This window comes from Hyaena hyaena, unplaced genomic scaffold, assembly GCF_003009895.1.
Source record: "Hyaena hyaena isolate Hyena2069 unplaced genomic scaffold, ASM300989v1 scaffold_479, whole genome shotgun sequence".
In the NCBI taxonomy this organism is placed as follows: Eukaryota; Metazoa; Chordata; class Mammalia; order Carnivora; family Hyaenidae; genus Hyaena; species Hyaena hyaena.
Window position 1 is genome coordinate 999,689 of NW_024081107.1, and position 16,774 is coordinate 1,016,462.

A 16,774-nucleotide genomic window follows, 5' to 3' on the forward strand; every position below is an offset into this window, starting at 1 on the left:
GTCTACTTCCTCAAGGTCCTGAGTTCAGAAGGAAGTCTGAACTGTAATGATATTGGGTGTATGTCTCTCTAATCACTGAACTAGCTTTTGGGTTGATTCAGTTACAAGTGATATCACAATTTTTCTAGGTCATCCACTCCCGCCCCCAGATGTGACATTATCCTCAGGAGTCAAATTCTAAAGCCCAGCCACCTGCTTGTAGACCTGATCTTAGCAGACCTCTGATTTCAGTTCCATCTAGAATTTTGTGTTCCATGTTTTGTCCTCAGAGATGTTTATTTTGTTTCTGAACTTGGCTAACCCTTTCTGTGTTTTGTTTAAAATAACATTTCATCTATTATTGGTATACCTTTGGAAGAAATAGTTTGTTTCATCAAATTCTAAACTGTTCCATCTTCAAAGTCAACTTATATCCATTCATCAGTTTATGGACGTTTGGGCTCTTATCATAATTTGGCTATTGTTGATAGCTCTGCTATAAACTGGGAATAGGATAAGAAGATGTGGTATATATACACAATGGAGTATTACTCGGCAATGAAAAAGAATGAAATCTTGCCATTTGCAACAACATGGATGAAACTGGAGGGCATTATGTTAAGTGAAATAAGTCAGTCAGAAAAAGACAGATATCTGATGTTTTCACTCATATGTGTAATTTGAGAAACTTAACAGAAGACCATGGGGGGTGGGGGAGGTAGGAAAAATAAGTTCTGGAGATGAGGCAAACCATAAGAGACTCTTAAATACAGAGAACAAACCGAGGGTTGAAGGGGGTGGGAAGGGTGGGGAAAATGGGTGATGGGCACTGAGGAGGGCACTTGTTGGGATGAGCACTGGGTGTTGTATATAAGTGATGAATCATGGGAATCTACTCCCGAAGCCAAGACTACACTATACACTGTATGTTAGCCAACTTGACAATAAATTATTTTTAAAAAGTCAACTTATGTTTTTAAAACCTCTACATTTTTTTCATGAAAACACCAACTGAAATTGTTAGTAGCAAAGATCTAAGCAGGTACCATAATTTCTTTTTGTATAGAGGTACCATGTCCTCTGCTTTTTGTGGCATAAATTTTGAAGATAACTTCTTATACATTAGATTATATATTCATCTAAACTGTAGACTTATTTCTCAGAAGATTTTCTACTTCAGGAAATTACATTACCTTTTCCGTAAAACTGCTTGAAAAACTTTTCTTGTTATAAATTTTTTGATGTGGATACTCTCCCTTGAGGATAGGTACATTTTGTAGAATTCCTAATATTTTTTTTCTTGCATAAACTATACCTGTAATACATCAACTGTGACTTCCAAGCTTTGTTTATTTGATGAATAGAAGTAATTTAGAAATTTTCAGAGTAAGTAGAGTGCAGAATCTTTGCATTTTTTTTAATGATTATGTTTAATCTGTTTAAGTGGCTTTATCCATATGTAACTAGCCAGTATAGCCAGTAGTTTTTAGAGTAACCCCTTCACCATAGGATCTTTCAGATGACCACATTTTATTTTTTTAGGTACTATATTTTACATGCAGAGTGCCTCAATGTTTACATAACTAATTAAAATATGCAATTAAAATTACAAGCACATCTGGGAAAAGAAAGTTGAGAACAAGGAGAGGGGAAATTACTGAAAAGTAAATATCCTAGTTCCTATGATTAACACGCAGAAAGTAGAAAGTGCTCTATCAGCAGTCAGAGGAATTGAAGAGGACAGGTTCATCTGATGAGTTAGCTATTAAAAATTTTAAAAATGAATTTTACTTTTAACTTAAAAATGAAATTAACTTGTTAAAGTAATGTAATTTATTTTATACTTAACTAAGTTTAGATTATGATTACAATTATACACTAATTCTTTTTTTTTAACTTGTCTTTTTTTTTTTTTTTTTTTTTTTGAGAGAGAATGCTGGGGGAGTGCGGTGGGGGTAGAGAGAGCGAGAGAGAGAGAATCCCAGGCAGGTTCCTTACTGTCCAGTTCAGAGCCCAAAGAGGGGCTAGATCTCACAAACCTGTGAGATCTTGACCTGAGCTGAAACTAAGAGTTGAACGCTTAACTGACTGAGCCACTGAGGTGCCCCAGACATCAGTTCTTTAAATGACTGTAGAACAAATTCTGTGTTTTGTCTTGTGTAATTTTTTTCTAATTTAATTGTATGGCACACAATATGTCACCTTTTACTTCATTTTTGAGTTTCACAATACAGTTATTTTATAAAAATTATTGAAAAGATAAGTTTCCCACAGGCCTTCCTTATATCCTGTATATTAAAAGATTTGTCATTTGAAGCATCTGAATTAATTTTCTCTTTTCGGTTGTTAAATGGTCTCCTCTGCTGGATCTTTGTTTGTCAGTAGCATTGGGTGAGACGCAGATAGTCCTGGCCTCCCTGTCTGCATGCAGTGCTGTCATTCATTTTTATGTATTTATTTATTTTTTAATTTCTTAAATGTTAATTATCTTTGAGGGAGAGAGGGAGAGACAGAGCGTGGGTGGGGGAGGGGCAGAGAAAGGGAGACACAGAATCAGAAGCAGGCTTCAGGCTCTGAGCCGTTAGCACAGAGCCCAGAGCAGGGCTCCAACCCAGGAATGGTGAGATCACGACCTGAGCTGGTCAGAAACTTAATTGACTGAGCCACCCAGGCGCCCCCATCATTTATTTTTATTTTTTAAAATTATTTCTATTTTATTATTTTTTTTAAAAAATTAACGTTTATTTATTTTTTGAGAGACAGAGAGAGACAGAACATTAGTGGGGGAGGGACAGAGAGAGAGAGAGGGAGATACAGAATCTGAAACAGGCTCCAGGCTCTGAGCTGTCAGCACAGAACCCGACCCAGGGCTCCAACCCATGAACCGCGAGATCATGACCAGAGCTGAAGTCGGACGCTTTACCGACTGAGCCACGTAGGTGCCCCTGTTTATTTTTAACAGCATTTGCTATCTACTCTGTGATTGGATTGCATCATTTGATAATCAGTGAGATCCTGACTAATGGGTGGAGGTGGGACTTTTTGTTAGAAAAGGAGCCATGTTTGGGTCAGTTCATTAGGGAATGTTTTTATACATTGATGGCTTTTAAATTTTTATACTTCTCAATGAATAATGGTGTTTCATAAAATGAACACTTAACTAATGAGGCTCCTTTGTACGTTTTAGAAATAATAATAAGAAACATTACTCTATTCTGGGGGAAGTTTCAGTCACACAATGTCATCTGAAGAATAGTCAGGAAAAAAATGTACGTGGAAACCCTGACTTGGCTATTTACCATATGGCTAACTGAGCAACTCACTTCTCTATTCCTCATATTCCCTTTATTTAAGATCAGATAATTTCTAAATTCTTCCTGCTCTAATAGAACCAAATTCCAAGAAATTTTTGCAGCTATCATCTATACGTTTTTTCACATAATATTTAAAGATTTGTATTAATGATTATTGCACAAAGTCACAAAAGTGAGAAGATGAAGGTAGTTTTAAGCATCAGGTTTACCAAACTTATTTTGTGGTTGTGGTAGGTTGGGCAGGTCAGATTCTTTCACAACAAACTCAGTAGGGGATCCAATATGTTTTCAGAGAGAAGTTTTATCAGAACATGTTGTCAGACAGTGCATTTCCACCTTGAAAGGCAGGGGGTAAAATCAGTCTTGTTTAACCATTTTGTCTTTCTGAATCAGATAGAAAAGAGAAGAGGCACAAGCTGAACACAGCAGGACACAGGAAAAAATAAATGAGTAGACTTTTAAACATAAAGATGTTAGATTTATACCTTCACACTTATTACATTTTTTTCCCTAAACTTTTGGGTCTTTTTGCTTCTCCTTTTTATGTGTATATCGGGTTGTTAAAGAGTTTGAATTTTGTGTTATTGACCTTAGTTTTACTTGTCATTTATTTGTGTTCCGCTGGCCATCTGGGATCCTACTTGCAGACTTTCTGACTCAGTAGCTCTTCCCAAAGTCTGTGTACTCAGACAAAGAGCTGCACTCTGTGTGCCTCTTCCTACTCCCCACCTGCTGTTAGAGCATTCACATGTAGATATATCAATACCAGTTTACTCCCCAGGCTCACAAAGTTCAGAGGTTGGCATGGGCCATTGTCCCTTAGGGCTATCCTCTGGCCTTCCTGACTGCTAACAACAGGTCCTGTCCTGCTTCAACCTGAAACTTCAGACAGTGGAACTAAAAGCCATTTGAGAAAATACTAGTACCTTCTCTATGTGTGCAAAGCCTGGACAGCACATTTTGGGAAATTATTTGTCAGGCAATCACAGAGCATTCTATAAACAACACGTGAACTAATAACTTAAAATTTGGATTTAGTCCTTACATTATTTGCAGTGCCATAGATTGAATGAAATACTTTTCGTATGTAGTTACTTGCTCTAGACTTCTTAATTGTAATCAGACTGATGATTGTTGCTAAAAACAGTTCTGTTAAAACGACGGTTTACATAGACTTCATTATTCTAGTTTTTATTTTTTAAATTTATTTCTAGGAGAGAGAGAGAGACAGCGTGAGCAGGGGAGGGTCAGAGAGAGAGGGAGTCACAGACTGAAACAGGCTCCAGGCTCTGAGCAGGCAGTCAGCACAGAGCCCGACGCCGGGCTCCAAATCACGAACCGCGAGATCATGACCTAAGCGGAAGTCGAACGCTTAACCGACTAAGCCACCCAGGCGCCCCTAGACTTCATTATTCTAAAAGTAACATAATTATATTTTTGCACAATATGCATTCATGATTTAGCATGCTACTTTGAATGGAATTTTCATTTGTGGAGTATATAGTGTATACTACCATATAAATATGAATATAAATAAGGTTAACATTTATCATAGCCTTTGCTAAGCGTTACTAAAAATTTTGCATGTACGATCTATTAATGTGAAAACAAGCATTACTATTATTGGCATTTGTCGTCATTCCATATTATTTAGGTTCAAAATGATGGTAATATAGTTTATAAAGTCCTTTGGTGACATGACTTTAAAAATGCACTATTTCTTAAGAGTTTTATTTTTTAGCTTATTTTTAAAGTTGTATTTATTTATTTTGAGATAGTGACAGAGAGCATGAGCAGGGTAGGGGCAGAGAGGAGAGAGAGAGAATCCCAAGCACTGACAGTACAGAGCCAGATGTGGGGTTCAAACTCATGAACCATGAGATCATGACCTGAGCAGAAATCAGGAGTTGGACACTTAACCGACAGAGCCACCCAGGTGCCCCAAGATTTAAAAATTTTTAAACAGTGATGAAAATCTAAAATTATAATATTCAGTCATTTTAGGACATTGAAATATAACAATGATTTATACTTCTAATCTAAATTGACTTGTTTCCAAATGAAAACCAACTTTGTTGTATGTTAAAAAAAAAAAAAAACTTGAAGTATGTTTGATTTGAAACAACTCTTAAGTGTCCAGTGACTTCTGAGGCTTAAGGTGATCATATTTAGGGACAGAAATGTAGAATCTTTCTTTACAGCAGGACAATCGGTCTATTTTGGCTATATGGATCACAAAATACCCAGACCAAGAAATATGTCATATTGCTAGAATCATGGCTATGATTTTGATTGTCCCAGTAATTAGAAGTCTAGACACTGTGGCCAGAGATGATAGCTTTGGGGAAGTGGAGGCGCATAGGAGTGTGGCACTCTGTCTTCTGCCTGCTTGATTAACCCGTAATTCAGAAGTTATCATAGCTACAGTTTGTTAATAGGTGACTTCCTCACTTAAACACCACTTCGAGTGTCATAAGCACAATCAGAATAAATCTGAGACTCAACAGAGTTTGCAAGGCTTTAATGTAATTTGGCTCCTGTCCTTTGTGTCTCAGTCTCTACTCCCATATTCTACTCTCCAGCCAAACTGAAATTGTCACAGTACATGCTCTCTACATACATCCTCACCCCTCCTCCAGCCATCACTCCAGGGATCTTCTCATGCTTTCCTCTTTGCCTGGAGTACCTGGTCTTGCATTTTTCCTTAGTTTATTTCTCCTGAATCTTTCATACTGGAGTCTGTTGTCACTTCTGCTTAGACTCCTTGTGTCATCGAGCGGGATTTGAGGTACCTGCTCCAGACCTTCATAGCTTCCTACATTTGTCCTTACTCTTCCCTTATACTAGCTATATTGTCCTTGCTTGGGACCTACCCCTGTCCCCTCTGAGTGTAAAAAGTGGGAGCTGCATCTCTGCAGATGCTGAGTCTTGTTCTGTATTTTGTGGACAGCTACTCATACCAGGTTCTACTCAGTAGGCATCCAGAAAGAACCTCTTGAATGTCTGCTGAAATGAATGGAAACAAATAAACCCAAAGCATGGATCTGGGAACAGTAGCCTTCAAGAACATGTGTATCTCATTTAGAGAAAATGATACCGAATGTTTTTATGACTCTTGCTACATGTCCTCATGTTTTTGAAAAAGGATAAGGCCATCTAGATGTCATCAGAGTCCTGTTAAAATGAACACTGAACAGCAAGGGATACTCTACCCTGGGTTTGTTATAAGTTTGAGAAAATTTTAGCAAATCTAAGGGCTCAAAACCAGTATAATATGTAAAATTTTATACTTGTTTCCTTTTTATTGAGACAAATTGCTTAAATACTATCCCCCACTGTGATATTTTTGTCTCTTTTGCTCCTTTTATTTCTCGAGGTATTAGTATTTTTCTATTAATTTTTGTGAGTTGTTTATATACCCAAAATATTAACCTTTGATTATTTACCTAATAAATCTTCTTATGCTTTTCAATACCCAGATTTAAAAAAACACAATGTTAAAAACATCTAGATAGACTTGTTACTTTTTAAATATAATTTTGCTCAGTATGGTAAAAATGCAGGTTTTTGTAGAAATTTTAAAACATGATATAATCAAGGGGCACCTGGCTAGCTCAGATGGTAGAGCATATAACTCTTAATCTCAAGGTTGTGAGTTCAAGTCTCATGTTGGGTATAGATATTACTTAAAAAGAAAACCTTAAAAAAGTAGATACAATTAAAAGGAGATGTTAAGAAATCTCTGCAATTTACGGGGTGCCTGGGTGGCTCAGTCGATTAAGCGTCCGACTTCAGCTCAGGTAAAGATCTCCCGGTTCGTGGATTCAAGTCCCGCATCGGGCTCTGTGCTGATAGCTAGCTCAGAGCCTAAAGCCTCTTTCAGATTCTGTGTCTCCCTCTCTCTCTGCCCCTCCCCTGCTCACATTGTCTCTCTCTCTCTCAAAAATGAATAAAACATTAAAATATATATATATATATGTGTGTATGTGTATGTATATAAAGAAATCTCTGCAATTTTATAAAAAATGGAATTGTGCTTTTTAAATCTAGGTATTTTCCATAGAAAATATATGTGAATTTCTTGCCATGGTATTATATATTTTACAAAAAACTCTTTTTAATAGCTGCTTAGTACTTTAATGTTTGCATATATCATAATATATTTAGCCAAATCTATACTATGGGACATTTATTTTTAGTTTATTTATGTAGAGAATTCTATAATGAATATTCTTTCTCATATAATTTTGTACAGTTTTGTAATTTTAGCCTTAGGTCTAATCATTTTTAAAAGAATTTCTATATCCAATGGTATATATTTTTTAAAAGTTTATTTTGAGAGAGAGAGAGATCATGCATGCATGCACACACAAGAGCAGGGGAGGGGCAGAGAGGGAGAGAGAGAATCCCAAGAAAGCTCCATGGCTTCAGCACAGAGCTAGACACAGGGCTAGATCTCAAGAACCATAAGATCATGAGCCAAAATTAAGAGTCAGATGCTTATCCAGGTGAGCCACCCAGATGCTGCAATCTGTATATATTTTAAGGTTGTTGATACATTATGCCAATTGCCTTTCATAAAGGAAAGACCAAATTACACCCATCGTAAAATGTAAGAAGGTGCCCATTTTCTCTCTTGCTTATTCAAACTAAATACAGTAGTTCCTCCCTTGTCCGTGGGAAAAGCAGATGATCTTCCTCCTGACATATTATCAGAAGGTCAGTGGTAACCTTAAACTATGCCACAGTGCCTACATCATTTGCCTCATTTTACCTCCTCTCTAGGCATTTTATCATCTCACATTATCACAACTAGGGTGAGAACTTTACAATAAGAGATTTTCAGAGCGAGACCACAGTCACATAATTTTCATTACAGTATATTCTTCTAATGCTGTATTTTATTATTAGTTATTATCATTAATCTCTTCCTGTGCCTAACTTACAAATTAAATTTTATCATAGGTATATATGCATAGAGAAGCACATAGTAAATATAGGGTTCAGTGCAATCTGTGGTTTCAGGCATCTCCTAGGAGTCTTTGGAACATATACCCTATGGATATGGGGAAGCTACTGAATTTTAATTTTTGACAGTATTTACAAAACCAATTTTTATCTATCAGTGGGCTAATAAACATTCGTACTGCCTGGGTATCTGACAGTGACAAACACAAATTCTCTTTTGAAGAATGAATCTTCTTCAACCCATGACTCAAAGGATTCTCACTGATAATGTTTCACGCATGCACACACACAATTACAAAACTTAAGGAAACAGAAAAGCATTAGCAAAATCAAAAAGGACAGTCATACTCACAAAGATTTTAAAAATCTGAATTACAGATACACCATACAAAAATAAGTACCTTTAAAAAATAAAAGAGGGGGTTCTGATGGCTCAGTCAGTTAAGTGTCCAACTCTTGGTTTTGGCTCATTGGGTTTGAGCCCCACATCAGGCTCCACACTATAGTGTGGAGCCTGCATAGGATTCTCTTCCTCTCTCTCTGCTCCTCCCTTGCTTGCTCTCACTCTCTCAAAATAAATAAAGAAATAAACATTTAAAAAATAAATAAAAGGCTTAAAATTATGTGTAAGAAATAACTGTAAAAATGTGTTTTTTAAAGGGACCAAATAGGATTTACAGAGATTAAAAAAGCAAAAATCAAAATTAAAAACTCATTGAGGACATTAAATGATAGCAGAGACAGGTAAGGAGAAAATGGGCCAGCTAAAAGAGAATTCTGAAGTGATGTTCAGCATTTGACACAGAAAGACAAAGATTAAAAAAAAAAAACATGAAAAAGGACAGAGTGTCTGACAAACAGCTAGCTCATCAAAGTCTTGTACAGAGTTAATGGGATGGGGAGAAAAAATACACAAAAAGCTAAGTCTGAGAACTTAAGAAAATTAAAAATAGGAATAATCAGATACAATGTAGGATTGGGGTTAAGCATCCACACCTAAAAAGAATTCTAGTGATTCCATGATTCTATGCAGAATATTAAAGACAAAAAGATCTAAAAATCAGCAGAGAGAAAAGACAGATGGAGTGACAGTCTACCAGCTGACATCTCAACCGCATCAAAGGAAACTCGAAGACTACAGAATAATGCCTTCAAAAATGCTGTGAGAAAAAAAGTCAAATTAAAATAGTACATTCAGTGAAACGACCTTCTAAGAAAAACATTATTCCATTGAGACGATCTCCAAAGTCAAAATCTGATTCTTTGAAAAAAATATCAAAACTGACAAACTTCTGGCAAGAAAAAAACAACCACCACAAAAGCAACAAAACTAATATCAAAAACGAAAACAGACTCATAGCTACAGAAAGTTAAAAAAATTGATAAGCAAAAATTAAAAATACTCCTCTGAACAATCATTACACTAGCAAAAGAAATTAAGCACGGTTTAAGGTTGCTTCTAGTCTGGGGCAATTATGAACAATGATGCTATAGTTATGTCCATGTTTTCTTTGTCCATGTTACGTCCATGTTTCTTTGTATACAATATTGATGATAGGTCCTAAAATAACTAAATTTATGACTTACATGTTATTTTGCATGTATTAAACATTACATAATGATAAATAATGTAAGAAGCCTTCTTTGCCATATTAATAGGTAATGAATGGTATTATTACCTTAGTTTCACTTTTTGGTTACTATTGGTGGTAAATGTTTCTATTTTTTCTTTTCATTTTTTAATTTGAATGTTATTGTAAATTGCTCTTGATGTTACTTGCTCATTTTTCAAACTGTATGGTACGATATTTTGGATTTGCAAAAATCATTTATTAATAATTATACTAATCTTTGTACTTATTAATGGAAATACATCTTTTTAATTTGCCCCAGTTTGTTTTTTACCTTTAAATTATTTTAATGGTTGGTTTTTTAACTTTCTTTTTTATGGTCATAAATTAAAGATATCACTGCAAAAAATTCCAAAAAAACAAACCAAACGAACAAAAAACTCTAAAGTAAACCCTTTTAATCCTCTTTCCTATTAACTGTTGTTAATTTTTGTGCATGCCTATTATGATATATAATATATATATATTATATATAGTGTGTAACTATATTATGTATTTATGTTGACTATATATATTAACTATATATAATATATACATATTTATATATTAAGTATATGTGTATACATATTTATATCAGTATGTAAAATTATCTATATATTCACACATGTACCTTTACAAAAAGATATTTTTTCTGTTTAACAGAGCACATAGCACATTTTTCCCCAGTAAATAAAGTTTTACATCATCATGCATAGGGGCACATGTACCCCAATGTTCATAGCAGCACTCTCAACAATAGCCAAAACATGGAAAGAGCCTAAGTGTCCATCAATGGACGAATAGATCAAGAAGATGAGGTTTATCTATACAATGGAATACCACATGGCAATGAGAAAGAATGAAATCTGGCCATGTGTAGCAACATGGATGCAACTTGAGGGTGGTATGCTGAGCGAAATAAGTCAGGCAGAGAAGGACAGATACCATATGTTTGCAAGTATAGGAGGATTAGGAGGAACTTAACGGAGGACAATGAGGGAGAAGAAGGGGGAAAATAGTGGGGGGGAGGGAGGGAGGCAAACCATGAGAGATCTTGAATGCTGAGAACAAACTGAGGGCTGATGGGGGCGGGGAGGGGAAGGGGGTTGACGGTCATGGAGGAGGGCACTTGTGGGGATGAGCACTGGGTGTTATATGGAAACCAAATTGACAATAAACTATTTTAAAAAATAAAATAAAATAAAAGGTTTTACATCATCATTTTAAAATATTTTAAGGGTGAGGTGCCTGGTTAGCTCAGTTGGTAAGCATCCAACTCTTGATTTCTGTTCAGGTCATGATCTCACAGTAGTGAGATGGAGCCCCACTTTGGGCTCCCTGCTTAGTGCAGAGGCTACTTGATTTTCTCTCTGACTCTTCCTCTCTCTCTCTGTCTCCCCCTCCCCCTCTTCCCATTTGTTCTCTCCCTCTCTCTAAAATAAAAATTTTTTTAAACATTAAAAATATTTTAATGGTATTCCATTGTGTACATACATTAATCATTCATTCAACAAATACTGATTGAGTCCCTTAGTAAGTGTATAGCAGCATCATTTTATAGGCCTTGGGGGCAAAACAATGCAAAGAATTCCTGCAAAGGTGGAGTTTGAATGCTACTGGGGAAAATACACAGTAAACAAATATTTCATGTAATACAAGGTAACCATAGGTACTAGGAAGAAAACAGCAAGGAAGAGGATGCAGAGTAATGGGTTGGTGTGAGGGGAGAGGGTACTCAAGGAAGGCCTCTTACTGAGCAGAAACATAACACCACCATGCCAATATTTTGGGGAAAATCATTGTAGGCCGAGAAAGAATAAAGGCAAGTAGCTAAGGCAAAGCTTACAAAAGAACACCTATATGATATTGGTTAACATTTAGGTTACTTCCAAATACGTACAATATTAAACAAATTTGGAGAGAGAATTCTTGTCAAGACTTCCTAAATTCTTGCAGATGTTCTATTCTTCCTGTAATTTTCTAACCCACTTTTTCCCTGTTGTATGTTCATGGCTATGCTAATAGGAAAATATGAAATCATACATTAGAGAGCATAAATTTGAAGTCATCTTACTCCATAGGCCTAATTCATATTTTTAAGAGGAAAAATAAAAGTTTTAGGAAGAAAAAAAGTTTTTAAGAAATAACAGAATATAGAATGTTTAATTTAGAGGGGAATGTTTAGAACTATGACAAAAAAAATTGAAATGACTTGCCTTTAGTTGTACTGCTACTTAATTCTTATTATGCCATTTTAATATCGTGGAAACTTGAATAAAATCACTTAAAAAATAAGAACTTCGACACATATTTTTTTAAATCTCCTTTAGGTTGCTGATGTCAAGCCTTTCTCAGGACCTTTTAATGTCTTGCCTGTGAAGACAAAATGGAGTAACATTGGCTTTCATATCCTTCTATTTGATCTGGAAAACCTTGTTGAACTTTTGCTGCCAACTCCAATCTGTGACGTTGACCCTTCCAATTCATTCTACGGTAGTGAGATCCTGAGAAGAGCTAAAAGCACAGTTGAGAAGAAAACCCTGACGCTGAAAAGAAATAAAACTGCCTGTGGTTCTCTCTCAGCAGAGGCACAGGTGAAACCTGTTAGTGAGAACCCAGCCCAGGGAGATAATACTGTCAAATCCTTAGAAGAAAATGATGGCATTAAAAGGCACAAGAAAATAAAGAACTCCAAAAAGATGCACCCTAAGCCATCAAGAAAAGTGGATGCCAACATCACAATAGACACAGCTAAATTGTTCCTCTCTTGCTTTTTGCCGTGGGGAGTAGATAAAGAATTCGATAACCTATGCATTAAGCATCTCGATATTTTAAAGCTTCAGGGTTCTGTTTCTTTAGGACTTGCCTCAAATGAAGATCACTTATCACTGATGCTGCCGGGTTGGGATTTATGCAATGTGGAAATGAAAAAAGACTATTCAAAAGTAAATTTATTTTCCAAAAAAGTTTTGGACTTGTCAAATAAATACATGTCCACTCTTCCAAATCAGGTTGTGATGCCAAGAGGACTGGAAAATAATTGTGATTCATTGCAAGAGTCAAACACCCTAAACACAATAGTTTATTTATTGAGCAGACTATTTGCAGTTAATAACTTAGTTAACACACCTTTAGAGTTGGCATGTGGAATTGACAGGTAAGACATGCATAAAGATTTTGACTATTGTTATTTGGGACATTAAAAAATTATCATTATTTGCTGTATTTATTCAGCTCTCTAACCTCCCACCCTCCTTTCCTTCCTCTTTTCTTCCTTCTTTCAGGTGAAGAGTAAATAGTCAGCAACTCCTTTAGCTTAAAATACATTTAAGAAAAAAATTTTCTATTAATTCACTGAGATTAGAGGATAATCTGGGCAATATATATATATATTTTAAATTTATTCATTCAACAAATATCTATTCCTCTCATAATAAGTGCCAGGAAAATCATAGTGCTGGATGCTGAATGAAACAATAGATAGAGAGATAGACAGATGGATGATAGATAGACTGATTCATACACACCTCGAAATCCATTTCACTTGCTGTGAATTAATTATGAACAAAGGACATTTAAGTAAATGTCAATGATAATGTATTTCATATGTCATTAGGAAAAGTTTTAAAATTTTATACCTCAAATCCCACCATTTAATTTATACTTTGGTGTATTAAACTAGAGGAAGCTATCAGTAATTCATTTACAAAAAGTACAGTTTAGTAAAATTAGCTATTGTTTAATATCTATTAGTCACCATGTAAATACCTATATGATTTCATTTAATATGCAAAGCTGGCATATAGATATTATTAATTTGCTCTTTGTAAAGATGAGAAGATTGAGTTTTTATTGAGAACTTAACTTCAAGATAAATTCAGTTCCTTAGAGGCGGATTCAAAGCTGAGCACCATTCTAATTCCATAGCCAGGTTAATTACTAAATTTAACTATGTGTTTACCTTTTTCCACTGCTAAAATCAGGTATAGTTTTTCATTATCTGATGTAGAGGACTGAATTCAGGTGCTTGTTGAATATGTCCTTAGCATTACACTAGCCTACAGAGGAAAAATAAATACATTTCTCATTTGGGTAGGAACTGATTAAAATGATACAGATGAAACAAATAGAAACACTGAAGTAGGGTGAAGGAATGAGGAAACATATTTGTAGTATAGATAAGTATTTTGGTGGTCAGAGTAAAGAGAATACTTAGTGTGAGATGAAACCAACAGAAAGCCTTTACAGAAGAGACATTGTTTGGAGTGCCCACTACAAGGTGGTAAACAGTCCCTGACATTTCTGTTCTGTGACAGGAGCTCAATTCAACACAGATCTGTGCCAGGCACCATGTAATAGGCACATTTTCTGCCTTCAGTAGACCTAGCAATTTTGGTAGGAAGTCTAGGTGGATTATGTTGGATTCAGTATTATGTTTCCTTCCGTTATACTGCTTCTATACTACATTATTTCCCATTTTCTGTTCTGTGGCCTTAAGAGGGACGAAACAGATTGGTAAATTTCTGTGACTTATATACTTAGTTTTCCTCTATTTTCTTCTTCTGTTTATAAACATAAAATATAAATATATGTTATATGTACACATGCACACATTTAAATTTCAAATAGGCTTCTTTTACATTTCTCTTCTATTGCTAAGAAAATTACAAAGTATGGTTAACAAAAATCCCGTAGGCTTGAAGCCAGAAAACCTGGGAATAAATCCTGGTTTTGTTGTTTAACTAGCCATGTAGCTTTGGACATATTTGGAATGCTTTGGAATATTAGCCCCTCTGGGCCTGGCTTTCCTTTAGGATATGAGGTATGGGGTAAGTGGCTACTAAGATTTCTTCAAATTATTAAAAAATTAGGCTGCTAACAAATTATATTTGCCTAATCATGATCCCACTAAGCCAAGGAGTTATTGTTTGCTGGAGGTTTTCATTCTGAGTTTGCTCCTGAAAAGGAGTACAGGATGTAGAGGTTGTGTCCGGTAGCTTAAGGGGATATCAGGGGCTTGCAGCATGCCTTGCACTAAATGGCCTTAAAGTTGTCATACATTAGTTCATTCTTTGCAAAATTCTTCATTAAAAAAATCGTTGAATGGAGGTGTCAGGATTAGAGACTGCCTCCCTAAATCAGTCACTTCAATTTGATCTGCTGTCAGGGACTGTGTATCAGTTTTTTAGGAAATAAAAATAATGTGTATTGGATTTGTCACACCAAATCCTTCCAACAGATTTGGCCGTTTTACTAACATTTCACTGTGGTTGTGAAGGTTGAGAAAATCCTGGTGTGCTTAACAACTGGGTTCATGATGTCAATGCATTTTAAGGAAAGAGCCATCTGCCTATGAGAGTATTCCTGAACAGTTACTCAAAGTTCCTATGATTGAATCACTGGGACTGGTGTAAAGCCTGCCTTCATTGGGTCCTTACTGTACCTGGGGAGAACTCTTTGGCAGATATCAACATTTTCAGACTAAAAAAATTATTACATTAGTCACAAATTACATGACCTAACATAGTGGAGCTCCTTCTAGAAAAGTGAGTCACAGGTATTTCCGGTATAAACTAAGATTCACAATTCAACTGAGGTTAAGGTTTTAGGTAGGAACAAAGTGGGGAAATAATATTTACCAAAGACATTAATGTGGACAACATTGCTAAAAATAATCTGTGTTCAGTTCCTGAATTTTTTGAAGTGGCTGTGCACTCTTCATTGATTTCTAAAAATACTTTTCATACATCTTTAATAATATCCTTTGTTTTCCCCCACAGATCTTTCAAAATGGAATCTGTGCACAACAAGGCGAAAAGTCTTGGGAATGAGATTTCAAATATTTCAAGCTTCTATGGTTACTTACGAAATGGTAAGGAAGTTACAGATATAGCCTCAGTGTTTTTTCTTCTATGAAATAAAATAACTTGCCTATCCATAACTGGATAGCACTCAACAATTTAGAAGGAACATTATGTGTATTTATTGTTTGATTTAGTCTTCATTTCACACATCCATACTTTTGTATTCTGCCTGGAGTTTGAATATACATGATTTTTTATTAAAATAAATAACATTATAGGACATGTAATGTGATGAATTTCATCAAATGATCTTTGAAATGCCTGAACATCTGAAACTTTTCAGCAAAAGGAATATTTGGTTATTAAATTAAGGTCACATGTGATTTATGGGAAAGATTATTATATCAGTAACTTTATTAGCAAATAAGTAATTATTATATTACAGAATTTTATAGCTTGTTTAGAAGGCAATAACGATCTTCGCATTCTTCTGAGAATAGTCTTAGTGCTTAGATTTTCTTTTGATGCCAAATAGCTAATTTATCCTCAAAATCTGCTGTTCTAAGTTAAAAAAAAAATTTAATGTTTTTTAATGTTTATTTTTGAGAGAGAGAGACAGAGAGACAGAGATAGAGACAGAGAGAAGCAGAGAGAGAGGGAGGCCCAGAATCCGAAGTAGAATCCAGGCTCTGAGCTGTCAGCATTGAGCCCAACCCACAGACTGTGAGATCATGACCTAAACCGAAGTTGGACCTTCAACCTACTGAGCCACCCAGGTGCCCTACATAAATTTTTGACATATCAGTTAATGGCAAATCTGCCCTTCCAGTTGTTAGCACCAAGAACTTTGGTGTCATTTTGACTTTCCCCTTTTTCTCACACCCCATATTCTAATCTTTCAGTAAACACGTTGGTTCTACCTTCAGAATATATTCCAGACTCTGACTGTTTCCCTCTACCTGCATGCCCCGCACCCCCCCCCCCCCCCCCCCCCCCCCCCCCCCCGCAGCCTTCATCCCCTCCTCCCTGGACTACAACAGAAGACTCCTAACCACCCCTGTGCTCCTATTCCTGCTTCACAGGCTCTGTTCATGATAAG

General features: G+C 35.7%; 1 protein-coding gene across 3 annotated transcripts in view; it reads left to right on the top strand.

Annotated features, from left to right (window-relative positions):
* The window catches only part of WDR72 (WD repeat domain 72), a 222,232-nt gene that overhangs the window by 119,181 nt on the left and 86,277 nt on the right, over positions 1 to 16,774 (top strand). For all 3 annotated transcript variants that reach the window (XM_039254230.1, XM_039254233.1, XM_039254231.1), the window contains exons 15-16: positions 12,202 to 13,028; positions 15,652 to 15,743. In XM_039254230.1, the coding sequence (XP_039110161.1) occupies positions 12,202 to 13,028; positions 15,652 to 15,743 (919 nt within the window). The remainder of the gene's footprint in view (positions 1 to 12,201; positions 13,029 to 15,651; positions 15,744 to 16,774) is intronic.